The sequence below is a fragment of the Ceratotherium simum genome, chromosome 39 (genome assembly GCF_057802395.1).
Source record: "Ceratotherium simum simum isolate JZ-2026a chromosome 39, ASM5780239v1, whole genome shotgun sequence".
Taxonomy (NCBI): Eukaryota; Metazoa; Chordata; class Mammalia; order Perissodactyla; family Rhinocerotidae; genus Ceratotherium; species Ceratotherium simum.
In genome coordinates this window covers 4,925,296-4,942,960 of record NC_141938.1, presented here as the reverse complement: position 1 = coordinate 4,942,960, position 17,665 = coordinate 4,925,296, and the positions used below count along the sequence as shown (strand labels likewise).

General features: G+C 41.9%; 1 protein-coding gene and 1 pseudogene across 1 annotated transcript in view; one reads left to right on the top strand and one right to left on the bottom strand.

Annotated features, from left to right (window-relative positions):
- The first annotated feature begins 7,079 nt into the window (after window positions 1-7,079).
- LOC147912121 (uncharacterized) overlaps window positions 7,080-17,665 on the top strand; it is a 39,493-nt gene continuing 28,907 nt past the window's right edge. The window contains exons 1-3 of the mRNA XM_087425275.1: window positions 7,080-7,146; window positions 8,440-8,639; window positions 16,880-17,003. Coding sequence (XP_087281401.1) covers window positions 7,080-7,146; window positions 8,440-8,639; window positions 16,880-17,003 — 391 coding nt within the window. The remainder of the gene's footprint in view (window positions 7,147-8,439; window positions 8,640-16,879; window positions 17,004-17,665) is intronic.
- Window positions 13,380-14,400, bottom strand: LOC106800221 (single-stranded DNA-binding protein, mitochondrial pseudogene; annotated as a pseudogene).

Sequence of the window (17,665 nt, the reverse complement as noted above, 5' to 3'; positions counted from 1 at the left end):
TTCAGAAAGCAACATAAAATCACCAGAAAGAAAGGTGCACAGTGCTTTGGTGAAAAGAGACTCACCTGATAGGCTCTGAGTGCGTCGCATTGAGAAGTGAGACCTCACCAGGGACTGGGACATTGGCAGCGGCCATTGTTGTGGCCTGGTGTGGGCGTGCTGACACAGACGCTGGCAGACGCCATTGGAGTTCTCCCTGGGGCCTGCTAGCCCAGGGTCTGCCCCACCCACTAGAGCACTGATTTAATCCAGCTCAGCCAGGGCAGGCAGCCCACCCTAGGGACTGGCCCCACCCAACAACAAGCCCTCAGGCAACTTGTGGGCCTGCATAGATTGGTGACTGGATTCTCTGCAGCCTGGCGACTGAGCCCACTTCAGTGGGGCAGGGTGTGCACAAGGAGTGGGTGGAGAGTGTGGGGCAGTGATGGAGTGTGTGGGGCTCCTGCCGTGGAGAGACTGGGTCCACTTCAGGAGGTCGGGGCGCACACAGAGGGCAGGACTGTGTTGACTGTGTGTGTGGACCTGTGGGTGGTGGGGCTTGTCAGCTGCAGAAGACTTGTGCTTCTCAAAGACCCACATAGGGAGTTTACCCCACCCTCCAAATCCTGAAACAATTGGGTGCTCCCGTGCCTGAGGCCAGCCCCACCCAGCTGCAATCCTCAGAGAGCTGACAAGAGACCTAAAGCCTGGAGGCTTATAGCACTTGTAAGCCCCTGAGCCTAACAACCTGCCACGCTGGGGGTCTACTCACTTAAAGAAATACTACAACACAAATGTGGTATTAGAACTTGCAGCCAACTGTGCTGGGGCTTCCCACACCTTATAAAGAGACTGAAGGGCTCACAACAACTACAAGCAGCTGAGCATTACAAAAGCTGGCCAGGAGCATAACTCGGCCTCCCTGGGCACCTACAGGGAGAACAAACACGCCACAACAGAGGAACACACATAGCCCACATAGGGGTCACTCCTGGAACATTGAGAACTGAGGGAAGCACACTGCAGGCCTCCTAAGGCATCACTTATATAAGGTCACCTATCCAAGAGCAGGAGACGTAGCTGACCTACCTAATACATAGACACAAGCACAGGGAAAGAGGCAAAATGAGAAGGCAAAGGTATACATTCCAAGTAAGGGAACAGGACAGAACCCCAGAAAAGAAACTAAGTGAAACAGAAATGAGCAACCTGCCCAACAGAGACTTCAAACAAAGAGTGTTAAGGATGCTCACTGATCTGGGGAGAAGAATAGATGAACTCAGTGAGAACATTGACAAAGAACTGGAAGATATAAAAAAGAACCAATCAGAAATGAAGAATACAATACTGGAAATGAAAAATTCACTAGAGGGACTCAAAAGCAGAGTAGAGGATACAGAAGAAAGTATCTGTGACCTGGACGAAACACTAGAAGAAATTACCCAAGCTGAACAGGTAAAAGAAAAAAGAATTAAAAAGAGTGAGGACAGTCTAAGGGACCTCTGGGACAACATCAAGCGCACTAACATCGTGTTATAGGTGTCCCAGAAGGAGAAGAGCGAGACAAAGGGGCAGAGAATCTATTTCAAGAAATAATAGCTGAAAACTTCCCTAACCTAAGGAAGGAAACAGACATCCAGGTACAGGAAGCACAGAGAGCACCAAACAAGATAAACCCAAAGAGGCCACACGAAGACACATCATAATCAAGATGTGCAGAATTAAAGATAAAGAGAGAATCCTAAAAGCCACAAGAGAAAGACAAGTTACATACAAAGGAAACCCCATAAGGCTATCAGCTGACTTCTCAGCAGAAACCTTACACGCTAGAAGAGAGTGGCACGATATATTTAAAGTGCTAAAAGGAAAAAACTTACAGCCAAGAATACTCTACCCAGCAAGGTTATCATTCAAAATGGAAGGAGAGAGAAAGTTTCCCAGACAAGCCAAAATTAAAGGAGTTTTTCACCAAGAAACCAGTGCTACAAGAAATGTTAAAGGGACTGATTTAAGGGGAAAAGAGATGACCACAAATAGGAAAAATTATCTATTTCCATGATAAGAGGGCAATAGATAAAAATGCACAAAAAAGAGGTTAGATATGTATCAAAAACATAAAATGAGGGAGGGAGGGAGTTAAAGAGTAGAGCTTTCAGACAGAGGTCAAACTAAAGAGACCATCGATTCTGATAGAGGACTACTAAAACACTGAGAAAAAAAAGTTAAAAAATGGCGGTAAGTACATACTTATCAATAGCTACTTTAAATATCAATGGACTAAATGCTCCAATTAAAAGGCATAGGGTGGCTGATTGGATAAAATCAAGACCCATATGTATGCTGCATACAAGAGACATGCTTCAGACCTAAAGACACTCACAAACTGAAAGTGAAAGGATGGAAAATATACTCCATGCAAATGGCAATGAAAAGAAAGCTGGGGTAGCAATACTCATATCAGACAAAATAGACTTTAAAACAAAAAGTGTAAAAAGAGACAAACAAGGGCATTACATAATGATCAAGGGAACAATCCAACAAGAGGATATAACACTTGTAAATATCTACACACACAACGTAGGAGCACCTAAATATATAAAGCAATCATTAACATAAAAACAGAAGTAGACAGTAACACCAATGGATACCAATGGATAGATCATCCAAACAGAAAATCAATAAGGAAACATTGGCCTTAAATGACACACTTGAACAGAGGGACCTAGTAGATATATACAGAGCATTCCATCTAAAAACCGAAGAATACACGTTCTTTTCAAAGGCACATGGAACATTCTCCAGGATTGATCACACATTAGGCCACAAAACAAGTCTCCATAAATTTAAGAAGATTGAAATAATACCAAGCATCTTTTCTGACCACAGTGGTATGAAACTAGAAATCAACTATAGGAAGAAAATCGGAAAAGCCACAAATACATGGAGATTAAACAAAATGCTACTGAACAACCATTGGGTCAATGAAGAAATCCAAGGAGAAATAAAAAAATACCTGGAGACAAATGAAAATGAAAATATGACATCAGAATTTATGGGATACAGCAAAAGTGGTTCTAAAAGGGAAGTTTATACCAATACAGGCCTATCTCAACCAAAAAGAAAAATCTCAAATAAACAATCTAACAATGCATCTAAAGGAACTGGAAAAAGAAGAACAAACAAAGCTCAAAACCAGTAGAAGAAGGGAAATAATAAAAATGAGAGCAGAAATAAATGAAATAGAGACTAAAAAAACAATAGAAAAAATTAATAAAACCAAGAGCTGGTTCTTTGAAAAGATAAATAAAATTGACAAACCTTTAGCTAGACTCACCAAGAAAAAAAGAGAGAAGGCTCAAATAAATAAAATCAGAAATGAAAGATGAGGGCCGGCCCTGTGGCTTAGCGGTTAAGTGCGCACGCTCCGCTACTGGTGGCCCGGGTTCAGATCCCTGGCGCACACCGATGCACCACTTCTCTGGCCATGCTGAGGCCGCGTCCCACATACAGCAACTAAAGGATGTGCAACTATGACATACAACTATCTACTGGGGCTTTGGGGGGAAAAAAAAAGGAGGAGGATTGGCAATGGATGTTAGCTCAGAGCCGGTCTTCCTCAGGAAAAAGAGGAGGATTAGCACGGATGTTAGCTCAGGGCTGATCTTACCCCCCTCCAAAAAAAAAGAAATGAAAGATGAGAAATTACAACAGACACCTCAGAAATACAAAAGATTATAAGAGATTACTATGAAAAGCTATATGCCAACAAATTTGACAATATGGAAGAAATGGATAAATTCTTAGAATCATACAACCTTCCAAAACTGGATCAAGAAGAAATAGAGAATTTGAATAGACCAATCACCAGTAAGGAGATTGAAACAGTAATCAAAAACCTCCCCAAAAGTAAAAGTCCAGGACCAGACGGCTTCCCTGGTGAATTCTACCAAACATTCAAAGAAGACTTAATACCTATCCTTCTCAAACTCTTCCAAAAAATTGAGGAGGGGGGGAAGCTCCCTAACTCATTCTACGAAGCTGACATTACCCTGATACCAAAACCAGACAAGGACAACACAAAAAAAAGAAAATTACAGGCCAATATCACTGATGAACATTGATGCAAAAATCCTCAACAAAATACTAGCAAATCGCATACAACAATATGTTAAAAAGATTATACACCATGATCAAGTGGGATTTATTCCAAGTATGCAGGGATGGTTCAACATTCGCAAATCAATCAACGTGATACACCACATTAATAAACTGAAGAATAAAAATCACATGATCATCTCAATAGATTCAGAGAAAGCATTTGACAAGATACAGCATCCATTTATGATAAAAACTCTGAATAAAATGGGTGTAGAAGGAAAGTACCTCAACATAATAAAGGCCATATATGAGAAACCCACAGCTAATATCATCCTCAATGGTGAAAAACTGAAAGTTATTCCTGTAAGTACAGGAACCAGGCAAGAATGCCCACACTCACCACTCATATTTAACATAGTACTGGAAGTCCTAGCCAGAGAAATCAGGCAAGAAAAAGAAATAAAAGGGATCCAAACTGGAAAGGAAGAAGTGAAACTCTCACTATTTGCAGATGACATGATTTTATAAATAGAAAAGCCTAGAGAATCCACCAAAAAACTTTTAGAAGTAATAAACGAATATGGTAAAGTTGCAGGATACAAAATCAACATACAAAAATAGTTGCATTTCTATACACTAACAACGAAGTAGCAGAAAGAGAAATTAAGAATACAATCCCATTTACAATTTCAACAAAAAGAATAAAATACCTAGGAATAAACTTAACCAAAGAGGTGAAAGATCTGTACACTGAAAACTATAAAACATTGCTGAAAGAAATTGAAGAAGACACAAAGAAATGGAAAGATATTCCGTGCTCTTGGATTTGAAGAATTAACATAGTTAAGATGCCCATACTTCCTAAAGCCATCGATAGATTCAATGTAATCCCTATCAAAGTTCCAACAACATTTTTCACAGAAAGAGAACAAAGAATCCTAAAATTTATATGGAACAACAAAAGACCCTGAATAGATAAAAGAATCTTGAGGAAAAAGAACAAAGCTGGAGGTATCACACTCCCTGATTTCAAAATATACTACAAAGCTATAGTAACCAAAACAGCATGGTACTGGCACAAAAACAGACACACAGATCAACGGAATAGAATCGAAAGCCCAGAAACAAACCCACACATCTATGGACAGCTAATCTTTGACAAAGGAGCCAAGAACATACAATGGAGAAAAGAAAGTCTCTTCAACAAATGGTGTTGGGAAAACTGGACAGCCACAAGCAAAAAAATGAAAGTAGACCCTTACCTTACACCATACACAAAAATTAACTCCAAATGGATTAAAGACTTGAACGTAAGACCTGAAACTGTGAAAATTCTAGAAGAAAACATAGGCAGTACGCTGTTCGACATCGGTCTTAGCAACATCTTTTCAAGCACCACATCTGACCGGGCAAGAGAAACAATAGAAAAAATAAACAAATGGGACTACATCAAACTAAAAAGCTTCTGCACAGCAAAGGAAACCATCAACAAAACGAAAAGACAACCTAACAATTGGGAGAAGATATTTGCAAACCATACATCTGATAAGGGCTTAATCTCCAAAATATATAAAGAACTCATGCATCTCACCAACAAAAAAACTACCAACCCAATTAAAAAATGGGCAAAAGATCTGAACAGACATTTCTCCAAAGAAGATATACAGATGGCCAACAGACACATGAAAAGATGTTCAAAATCACTAACTATCAGGGAAATCCAAATCAAAACTACAATGACATATCACCTCACGCCCATCAGAATGGCTATAATTAACAAGACAGGAAACAACATGTGTTGGAGAGGATGTGGAGAGAAGGGAACTCTCATACACTGCTGGTGGCAGTGCAAACTGGTGCAGCCACTATGGAAAACAGTATGGAGATTCCTCAAAAAATCATGGATAGAACTACCATATGATCCAGCTATTCCACTGTTGGGTATTTATCCAAAGAACTTGAAAACACCAATTTGTAAAGGTACATGCACCCCTGTGTTCATTGCAGCGTTATTCACAATAGCCAAGACTTGGAAGCAACCTAAGTGCCCATCAAGGGACGAATGGATGAAGAAGCCGTGGTATATATACACAATGGAATACTACTCAGCCACAAGAAACGATGAAATCCAGCCATTTGTGACAACATGGATGGACATTGAGGGTATAATGCAAAGTGAAATAAGTCAGAGGGAGAAGGTCAAATACCGTATGATTTCCTTCATTAAGTAGTAGATAATAACAACAATAAACAAACACATAGGGACAGAGATTGGATTGGTGGTTACCAGAGGGGAAGGGGGGAGGGAGGAGGGCGAAAGGGATAATTCGGTACATGTGTGTGGTGATGGGTTGTAATTAGTATTTGGGTGGTGAACATGATGTAATCTATGCAGAAATAGAAGTATAATGATGTACACCTGAAATTTTTACAATGTTATAAACCAATGTTACTGCAATAAACAAAAAATTTAAAAAAAATAAAAAAAAAGAGAGAGAGAAAAAAAAAAAGAAAGTAGGGTGGGGAAGGGCAGTGATGAAATGTGGTTTCCTCAGCACCGTGTTTCTGACAGTGTGTGAGAGTGCAGCCAGACTTATGCATCTTCCCAGGTAGTGCATATTCTTAGGATGGTGTGTCCTTTTTTGAGGTGCAGATGAGGAGTTAGGACATAAAACAAAAAATACAGAGGCATTCCTGATGGGTTAAATCAGAGTGATTTCCAGGAAACCTGCTTCTAGACTTTTATTTTACAGATGGTTCTTAAAGGGAAGGTGAAAAACAGATAATGAAATGGAAATATCTTCTCCATCTCTCAATGCTTGATGCTGAGTATCCATGGACCTTTTCTTCCTACATCTGATGGGTGACTGATCAATGATGCTGCTGTCCAGCAGTATTCCCCTTGTATGATGAGTCCTGGTTGCAAACTGGGCCTTCCTTTTCTGTTTTCCTTGAGATCACTTGTGTTTCTTTGGCTCTCTGCCCCAGTTTCCATCCGTCAGATGGCCTTCAGGAATAGTTCTGTCCCTGGGTGTGGTGGATTTATTGCTGAAGTTCAAGGGGACTTAGGTGGGGCTGTTTGACACAGATGATATCAAAGGTAAGAATTTCCCCAGCCAATTGGGAGAGGAAATGATCAGATAAGGTATGTGTGCATACTGAATGGAGAGGTTGCCTCTCGGTGTGATTCCAACACTATCGGAATGAATGTTACTCTCTAGTATCATAGACTCACCAATCAGCAGAATGATTATTTTGATGAAACCCAGTTTTCTCATAAGTCACATTATAGGTGGATTAAATAGTATAACCACAAGAAACAGGTAGGTCATGACCATGGAGAGTGATTTAACCACGGTGAGAAAGAGTCTCTGCTTACATTTTTTATAGGATACAAAAATGTTAACATCAGAAATATTTTCTAAAGTTAACCATTCTGAAAACCCAGAAGTCAATTTTCTTCTAAAATGATGGCTTGTTTTTGCTCCCAATGCTCGTATTGTGAATCTGACTGAAGTGTTGGGAGGAGGCCCACCTAATGCATCCCTGGTTCTGTAACTGAACTCAATGGGTTCAACTCTTGGTGATTGTGAAGCCAAAAAGCACAAGTAAGTCAGAAGTAGGTGAAGAAAGGTTAATTAATTGCACAAGCGATGGAGAACACTGGAGTTCCCTCCCAAAGGATTGTTTCCCAGAACAAGGATTTGGGGAGTCCTTTTACTGTTAGGTCATAGTACAGTTCATGAATATTCGGTTAAGGAAAAGGCAGGAGATCAGGAGTTATTTCCTAACAGTCATGTTCCTTTCAGTCTCATTGGTAGAATGTACACATGCTACTACATACATCATATGATCCAGATATGGCTGCTTGGTCTCTGCCAGAGGAGGAGAATTTAATATATTAATAAAATTGTAATGGGGACAGTTCACTTCACTTCACTAAGAGCAGTTTGAGACAGCTAGAACTGGCTGCAGCTAGCTTGTTTGTGGGAACGTTCTATGGTTAGGCTTTTCCTAAAACTTTCCCTCTGCAAACACTCAACAGATAATGTTAGCTTTTATGAGATCCTGAATACTCCTTTCTTTGCCTAGTTCCCTGGTCACAGTGTCTGTGACTGTGTACCTATTCTTCAAAACAAAGATCAAAAGGGAGAGACTAATTATTGCCTATGGTGAGGCGACTTTCTTTTTTGTGTGTTTGTAAAGAGGGATCACAGCTCCAGGAGTCGCCTCCCAACACTACCATTCAACGCAAATGTCCCTGCAGGGGACGAGTTCTGGCTGGCATTCTGCTCAGACACCTCAACTCAGGGGGCTGTCACTCAGACACAAGAGGGCGAGTCTTTTGAACTGTCCAATCAGAGGCGGCGCCGGGGCAGGTGGGTGGGACGAAGCTCCCCACCCATCCCGGAAGTTGTTGCTCGCAGCAGCCACGCTGCGGGTCGCGTCTCCCCGCCGTTAAAGGCTCTGCGTGGCTCTGCCGCCTATTTTGTCGGGTTGTGACCTGTACCGATCGTGGGAGTCACAGGAAGGACGCAGGGGACCCAGGAAATGTAGGAATGGTGAGTGTGAGAGGAGGGGCGGAGGGGTGGTCGGAACCGGCCGTGGCGGGACCGGCCTCCCCGCGGTCGCCTCCGAGTCTGCGGACCCGAGTCCGCGGGGGCGCCGCTCGGACCTCAGTCCCCTCCGGCCGCAGCGTGGGGGCGGGGCCAGCGGCCGGGACCCCGGGCGTCCTGTGGTCACTGCGCGCGGCGACTGCGGCCCCGGAGCCTCTCTGGGCAGCTCTGCGCCCGCAGCCCCGCGTGTCCCCAGATGGTGCGGTGACCACGGGGAGGGTCATCAGGGACAGTCATGATTCAGTCTCTGGGGATCATGTGTCGCAGAAGCTGCGGTCTGTGGGGTCCCAGTCCTTCTTTCTTCTCAGGTGGCATCCGTTTTCTTCTGAATTTTCCGTATATTTGGAGAGCACTGTCTCAAATCCACGACATTGTCCCCCCAGTCTAGGTCTTCCTAGGGCTGGCACAAACTCCTAAATTTCCAAAATCTCGCCACATTCCGCAGTGCAAACTTCCTGCCTCCGATTCACAGCATTATTATCAACTGTTTGTCCTCCTGGTTGGATTGGAAACAGATTCAGTATTTTAGCTGTTTATCATTTTCTCACAGTCAATGGGTGGCTGTTTGTAAAAGATTGATTTTATGGGTGTGGATACGACATGAAACACAATATAAAGTATTTCCAAAGAGGAAAGAAAGAGGTGAATTTCAGGAAAAATGAAATATTCCAGTTTTACCTTGCATGTACGAAATTCTTCTTTCCCTTTTTTCCTCCCGTCGTGGGGAGTAAGGTCTGTTCTTTTATTTTGGGTGACTTCAAATGGATTTCCTTATACTTGCAGATCTGAAGTGCTCAAGTAGGATTAATAGTTTATAAAACAATTTCCTGGGGCCGGCCCGGTGGCAGAAGCGGTTAAGTGCACGCGCTCCCCTGCAGCGGCCCGGGGTTCGCTGGTTCTGATCCCGGCGCGCACCTACGCACCGCTTGGCAGGCCATGCTGTGGCGGCGTCCCATATAAAGTGGAGGAAGATGGGCACAGATGTTAGCCCAGGGCCAGTCTTCCTCAGCAAAAAGAGGAGGGTTGGCACGGATGTTAGCCCAGGGCCGATCTTCCATACACAAAAAACCAAAAAAGCAGTTTCCTGTCGTGGAAATAATACTATATTAACATCATTTTTTCCCCCAGAATGCAATACCTTCTTGTGGGGTTTCTTCTTGTGCCAGCAAAATGCCATACAATTGTCTTCCCTCATTTCCACATAAAGTCTGGTTTGAGTGTTTTAGCTGGATTGATCAAACACTGGGTATTTAAAATATCAATAGTGGTCCAGAAAGTCTCCAGTGGGGACAGAGGCCTGAGGGCAGTGGATCTAAGCTAAGGCCCCCTTGGGCCTGCACAGGGAAGGACTTGAAGGCCCAGTTGTTCTTCCTGGGGAGCCCACCCTGCAGGTGTCCTGCTCACACCCCCCATGGAAGGAGCCTCTATACTGAGAGGAGCTGCAGAGCCCTGGAAAGCTGGGGGTGCACGTGCACGTGCACATGGGGGTGGGGAGTGATGCCCTTTCTGAGGTTGTAACTGTGGTTTCCTTGGGCCTGTTTCTAGACATAAGTTGGAGTTTTGCATCCACAGTGTAGATGCACTCAGAGTGTAACTTGTTCACAGTGTAACTCAACTTTGAAAGTCAGAGTTCTGCGTCCCGGAGTAGGGTTCGTTAATTTGGAAGTTGATTTGTGTCAGAACTTTAATCTGAATCCAGCTGAGTTTTCCTCATTGTGAGAAGGGAAGCCTGAGAGAGGGAGCACGTGCATTATTCCCTGGGGAGGGGAGGGCGTGTGGAGCTCCCAGAGTTCACTCCTGTGGCTGCTCAGGTGCCCCACCCTCCTTCACCAGGGACTGACCCACTCTAGAGGTTACATCTCAACCGGCAGTGTTTAGACCCTAAATTTTGGGAATATGGTCAACTTTCTGAGTGTGGGTTTTCCTTCTGAACTCTGGGCAAGCAGGCTGCTTCTGTGAGCTGATTCGTAATATTTGTGTTTCTGTTCTTAGATTCCTTTATCAGTTGAAGATGGCAGCCCTTTGATTCTAGTTTCCATTAGCACTTGGGGTTTTCAGTTTCATTCCTAAGGCAGATGAATTCCTATTTTAATGGATGTGAGGAAAAAGCACTTGAATTTCTGTTTTCAGTGATATGAGGAAACAGATCAAAGCTTATGCAACTCTTTGGAATTCCTAGTTTATTGCAGGGCTTAATTGCAAACCCCTAATGTCTTATAATACATTACTCCTTCCTGAAAATATCCCCAGTGTGCAATATAGTGGAGGGACAAACTATCATGCCCCTTGCCCTTTTTGTTAGAAAGGGATTGGTAAATTTTGTATTGTCTGTAGTTTTATGTCCATTAGTGTTTAAAGGATTATATCTTGGCATGTTCTCCTAGTAGAAATGTTAAAATTAATTCTATAAAGCAGAAGTTAATTAAAAATAATGGCCAAGCATAAGAAAAAATAGTGTATATAAATTTCTCTCCTTATTTTAAATAAATAATGCATGGGAAGGTTTAAAAATTCCTAAGTAAGGAAACTAACTTAAGGAGACTCCCTGCCTGCGCGTCCTGCCCCCCTCCTCTGCTCTCACTCCAGCCCCCCTCAAATGACCAGTTTTGATCACTGCTTCATCCTCCTGTTAGTGTTTATGTAAAAACAAGCCAGTGTGAATGCCTATTTTTCTCACCCATGTTTGTTCTTGTAATGAGTGTGCAGGGTCCACATATTTGGTGTTTGGCTTCTGAACACTTAAGCCTCACCCCTCCCTTTCCCCTAGGCCTTCTTGTCTGGACGGGCTGATGAGAAAGCCTGGAGGCTCCTGCACTGTGAGCTGCTGCTTGCTGGGCAGCTCCTCCTGTGAGCTGTGCTGCCCTGTGTGCACTGTTCACCCACCACGCCTGGCTCTGTGTACAGAGGACTCTGACATGCTAGTTTTGGTAACTCCTTGTCCTTTGGGAGCAGGAGTATGAGAAAGGGCCCTTGTTACAGTGGTCCTGAGTTGATGTCTTAGCTGAAACCTCTCTGTGTTTAGAGTGAAGATGTCACTGAGGCCGGGTTTGCTGCATCATTAGGGGCATGTCTTAGGGGGCTAAGAGGGTGGCTATACCCTGTGAATGAGGTGAGCCCATCAGATAGTCACTCCTTAAAGAGCAGTTATTTCAGAGAGAAATTGAGGAAGAAAAGAGACAGGGAAAGGCAGCTGGTAGATCATGGGTGGAGTCCTCAATCCTGATGGCAGAGGGCTCCCCAGGACCCTTAAGGACCTCTGCTGCTGCTGCCCCTGCCTCTCCTGCAACAAAGACCATGACCTTTGGGATTATAGGGGACAACAGCCATGGCACCTGTGTGGCACAGCCAAGGGATTAGTCAAACCAGATTGAAGACTGGAGTCCTTGAACTCTATAAAGCAACTAGTTGTTATGATGGAGGCTCCTAACTCTGATGACAGTGATGTGAGGTGCTCTGGAAGAAAAATGTATAAATACCAGGATAGAGAGGACACCCCATCCTGCAAAGTATGTCCAGTGACCTGAAATACAAAACAGGGAAGGATAGCAGAGAGGGAACAAGAGGAAAAAGGTACTGAAGAAGAGGTCCACAATTTGACCCAATTGGAAATCCAAAATATGCTAAAAGAATTTACACAACAACAAAGATAAAAGGGAGCTCTTTGACTTCCGAGCCTCTAAAACATATATTTTGAATTCATCTTACTATCTCCTGTAAGGCCATGATTCACGACTCTTCATGCAATTACTCAGTTCTAGGTCTCAAATTACAGTTACACCTGGCTGGGATCTCAGTAAATTTAAGCAAGGGACCTCACAATCTTAGGGAAATTCCCGAATATAATGCAGAGGCCAGATTGGTATTCTTCACCTTAACCATCAGAACTCTTTGCAATGCCCCACAGTCAGGACCCTTTGTCCTAAAATATCCCATAGCGAGCAGGAAAGCTCTGAGTCAATAATTCATAAATTAAAATTCAGTTAAATTAAGTCTTCACTCCTTCCAAATTGGCTTCCCAAAACGGGACTCCTTGGTCTTCACCCCTTAGTTCCATTAGTTAATATGGCCCAGTGGAGATTAAACAGAGCCTTCAAGGATTGAAAACTGTTCTAAGAAACCTATTTGGGAAGAAGTGATTAGCCCCAGTGTTTCTACTTTGAACAGCTGAACTTGGCCTGTTCTTAAGTCTGGAAAGAACGAATGACACCTCACAGTGGATTACTGCAACCTGGAGGCTGTGGTCACAGCAAATAGAGCCCTATACCCTGTCCCCAACATTATGGAAATTACTGACTCCACCCAGTCAGCACCTGGTAAACATTCTGCTCTCACAGATTCGGCTCAGTCTGTTCTGTTCAGTGCTGTGTCCACGGCCTCTCAGCTGCAGTTGGCCTTCCCCTCTGAAGGGACATGACACACCTTTACAGGTGACCTTGTCGTATTGCACTTCCTGCAATACGACATTGTGCTTTGCAGACATTTCATTTTGTACAAGACCCTCCATAGCAAAATGATTATGACTTACTGAAGGCTCAGATGGTGGTTAGCATTTTTTAGTAATAATGCATTTTTTAATTAAGGAATGTGCATTGTTTTCTACAGATAATGTTATTGCACACATAATAGACTACAGGATAGTGTAAACATAACTTCTTTATATATAAAAGAATATTTTAATTCTTGTCCTTAGAAACTATAAAGACTATACATGATTTGTATACGAGACTGTACTAAACAAAGGCCAAAGAAGAATCGTCCACTCCATGCCTTCTCTTCTGTCTGGTCTCTCAGAAATAGAATGTTATCACCTCTGATTGTTGTTGCTTGTCACCTCACATTATTTTTATCCTTGTGTTCTCCACAGTCTCCTTTCCCTCCACATCAGTCTGAGACCCCTTTCTCACATATGCCACATCTCCGAGGCCTGGCTGGAATACTGAAATTCTCGGCCATATTGTCCTTTGACTGACATCACCCATTTGGTGAGCTTCACTTTCCCCTGATCGCCACATCTCATTTGTTGCTGGAGAAAATACTGTCACTGGGTTTTTTCCTTCCGCCTGTCCCATGACAGGGTCCTGACCCACTCGTCCAAGCAACTGCACACGATTCAGAGATCCTGTGAGAATCAAGCTGCTCGCTACTTCAGACTCATCTTACGAACGGAGGAAGTCCCTGCAATACAGGTCTTTGAAACTGACTTCTATTTTCTCTTCTTATAATCTAGTCTTTAGTCTTTCCTGACACTCTAGCCCCTAAACATAACTTTTATTTACACTGGGAAACGAAAAAATTTGTGTGACTTGCTTTTTTGCAATATTTCCTGTATTGTGATGGTCTGGAACACAACCCACAATATCTCTGAGGAATGCCTGTATCTGTTTACCCTCAAGGAACCTCAACACCATTGCCACCGTACACAGTGTCTGTGGGCAAAACCTGAACTGCATCTACCTTGCACCAGGGGCCCAGGTGTGATGTTACATTAACTACATTCTCCTTTCTGGACATTCATTTGACATACAGGACACACATATATTGAATAAAGGGGCTCGCAAACAGTGGATGGGCCATTGCCCTACACATAGTATGAGGTCCTGACACCTTGGTTACATTTTTTTTAATTATTTCATAAACAGGAGGCCACTACCTTTCTGACATCATTGTTTATTTCAATTATTCCTAAGCTTTTAATTGCCAAATACATTGTTGCTAATATTTTTTGTGTCATATTATGATAAGATATTTTACCTTCATTTATTCCTTTTCTAATACTAAACTTTTATTATTTACATTCTTTCCGATTAATTTTTGAACATTCTATTTACAGTAGATGTACTAGAGACAAATTTTCTCCATTTTTGTCTCAGAAAGTTATTATTTCTCCTTTACTTTTGAAGGATAATTTTGCTTGACATATTCTAGGTGAGTAGTTCTTTAATTTCAAAACTTTAAATATTTTATTCTTGATTCCATGGTTTCTGAAAAGAAGTCCTATTTAATTCTAATCTTTGTTTTTTTCTTCTTTTTCTTTTTTTTTTTTTTTGGTGAGGAAGATTAGCTCTGAGCTAACATCCGATGCCAAGCCTCCTCTTGTTGCTGAGGAAGATTGGCCCTGGGCCAACATCCGTGCCCATCTTCCTCTACTTTATATGAGACGCGGCCAGAGCATGGCTTGACAAGTGGTGCGTCATTCCGCGCTCGGGACCTGAACTTGCGAACCCCGGGCCGCCAAAGAAGAGTGCACGCACTTAACCACTATGCCACCTGGCCGGCCCATAATCTTGGTTTTTCTATACCTGAGGTCTGTTTTCCCCTCTGACTTCTTTCAATATATTCGTTTTGTCTTTTATTTTTGTCTAATTTGAATATGATGTACTTGGGTTTGCATTTTTAGTGTTTTTATGTTTGGTATTTTCTAGCTTCCTAGATCTATAGTTGTTGTCTGTTATAAATTTTAGAAAATTTCAGTGACTATTACCTACTTCTGTTTCTTTCTATCTTTCTTTTCCTTTAGGTATTCCCATTATGTGGATTTTAAACCTTCTATCAAAGAAGGTTGTTCTAGGCTTCATGGATATTGTGCTATCTTTTTTGTTCTTTTTGTCTATGCATTAGCCTCTGGTGAAATAGATTTTTTTGAGTACAGACCTTGTTAAGAACAGAATATTTGGGGCGTATTTCAAAATGCTGTGTTTCTTTTCTCTTTCCAAATTTTGGAGACACTGGTTTGCCCTATGACCTCAAGGCTCTCATACACCTAAGAAGAGTTGTTTCTTTCAAGTTTGTTCATTTTCTTCACGTGAGACCAAGGATGACAGCTTCTAAGTTCCTTGAGTGCTGGATCAGAAGTTGGCAGGGCATCATCTAGAGTTGCTGGTCAGGAAAAACTTCCTGTTGAAGTTGGAGAATGGAGATTTTATATTCTTTTGGAGGAAATACTTTTGAATCCTATAGGTATTCTGTAATCAAGGCCAAATTGACCATTAAACCATTGTGGACTTCAATGAACTCCCTTGAGATCTGCAGCTCTTAACCTGTTCCTCAATGGCAGCAAGTCCCAAGATACACTGTTAGGTTTTGACCACAAAGAGCTCTTATGGCACATTGTTATCTCACTGTGTGTTCTAAAATTTGGCTGGAAGCAGTCTTTATTTATTTATTTTTTTTTTTGTGAGGAGATCAGCACTATGCTAACATCTGCCAATCCTCCCTGTTTTTTTTTTTTCCTGAGGAAGACTGGCCCTGGGCTAACATACATGCCCATCTTCCTCCACTTTATATGGGACGCCACCACAGCATAGCTTGCCAAGCAGTGCGTCAGTGCGCGCCCGGGATCCGAACCAGCGAACCCCGGGCCGCCGCGGTGGAGCGCGCATACTTAACTGCTTGCACCACCAGGCTGGCCCTGGCTGGAAGCAGTCTTGAAGCACATGAGTATAGTGATTTTTTAGTCTTAAGTTGTCATGCTTTCTTCCTCAGGTGTGAGCTCTAAGTTCCAAATAATTTTCTAGCCCCAACAAATCATATAGAGACAGAAAGGAAGAACTGAGTCTATGGTAAATACTTCACATGTTTAAAGCAATGCTTCTTAACAAAAATATTTACATTCAGCCAGTGGCTTTTGATACTTGTAATGGCCTGGAGTACTTTAGGATGATATGGTCAGCTGCCTTTGCTGGAAGCTTGATTTCCAAAGGCCTCATGGACTTTCATCTTTGGTGATGGGAATAGAAGAAAATTATTCCAGTTCTTCACTATGTTTTTATTTATTAAAATCTCATGCAGATTTGACCCACTGCCTCATGGAGTGTTGTAAATGGTGGGTAATGAAGAAGAAGATGAAATAATTTTTGTCACGAAGTATTGATGGTCTTACAATGACTTTTTTTTTTAATTTGTAGAGCATTTCTGTCATTTCCCAACATGCTCTGGACCCTGACATTAGAGAAAAATAAGATGTAATGTGATCACAGTAAAAATATGTAAATAATTTTCACGCTTTAATGATGGTGTTAAATTTATGAGAAAGTAAGTGTGGACAGAGAGTAAGTTTCTGATAATCAAGTCATAGAATAAATGCTTGGAGATGACAGAATCATCACAACCTTTCTATAAATGGAGCAGAGATGTCTAGTGCTGTCAGTTTCATGCATCCTACTCTACACATATTTGGGATTTTTTAGGACTCAGTGGCCATTGAGGATTTGGTTGTTAACTTGACCCTGGAGTGGGCTTTACTGGATTCTTCACAGGAGAAACATTATGGAGATGTGATGTGGGAAACCTTCAGGAACCTGGCCTCAATAGGTAAGGATGACAAGTTTTCTTCACTTGGTCAATTAGAGAACAAGTGTTTCTTTCTTATTAATATTGTTCCTAGATGTGGAATGTGGAAAGGGAGGATGCTGGTAAATAAACTTGGCATGGTCACAGCTCATCACGGACCTAGAATCTAATTATTTTTCTATAATTTCTAATACTTTGGAATCTTTTTTTGGGTCTGCATTTTATGAAAAAAGGGATGATCAGGGCATTAAATATCAGTACAAAAACCAGGGGAAAAAACTAAGGTGAGTCACACTCACAATAGAAAATAGCATCTCCTGTGAGAATCCTTGTATATTATAAACTTTTGAAAAGCACCAAACAGAATAAATAACCCCTGCTTAAAACGTATTTGTTCGTAGAAAATTTTCACCATAAATTCTTTTTTAAATGTGACATAGACTCTCGATGTTTGCAAAATAGTTCACTAGGAAACAGTGAACCTTTATATGAATATCACTGTTTGGATAATAGCAAGGGTGAAGTCCTCTTGCAGAGCATTCAGTATGTTCCAACTTCAGAGAATTCAGACAAGGCAGAAAACCTACACTTTTCCTATAAATTGTAATAAATATAATAAATATAAAATTATTAATAAAGAAATCATCAATAATGTGCTTCTCAGTTTTTATAGAAGTCATATG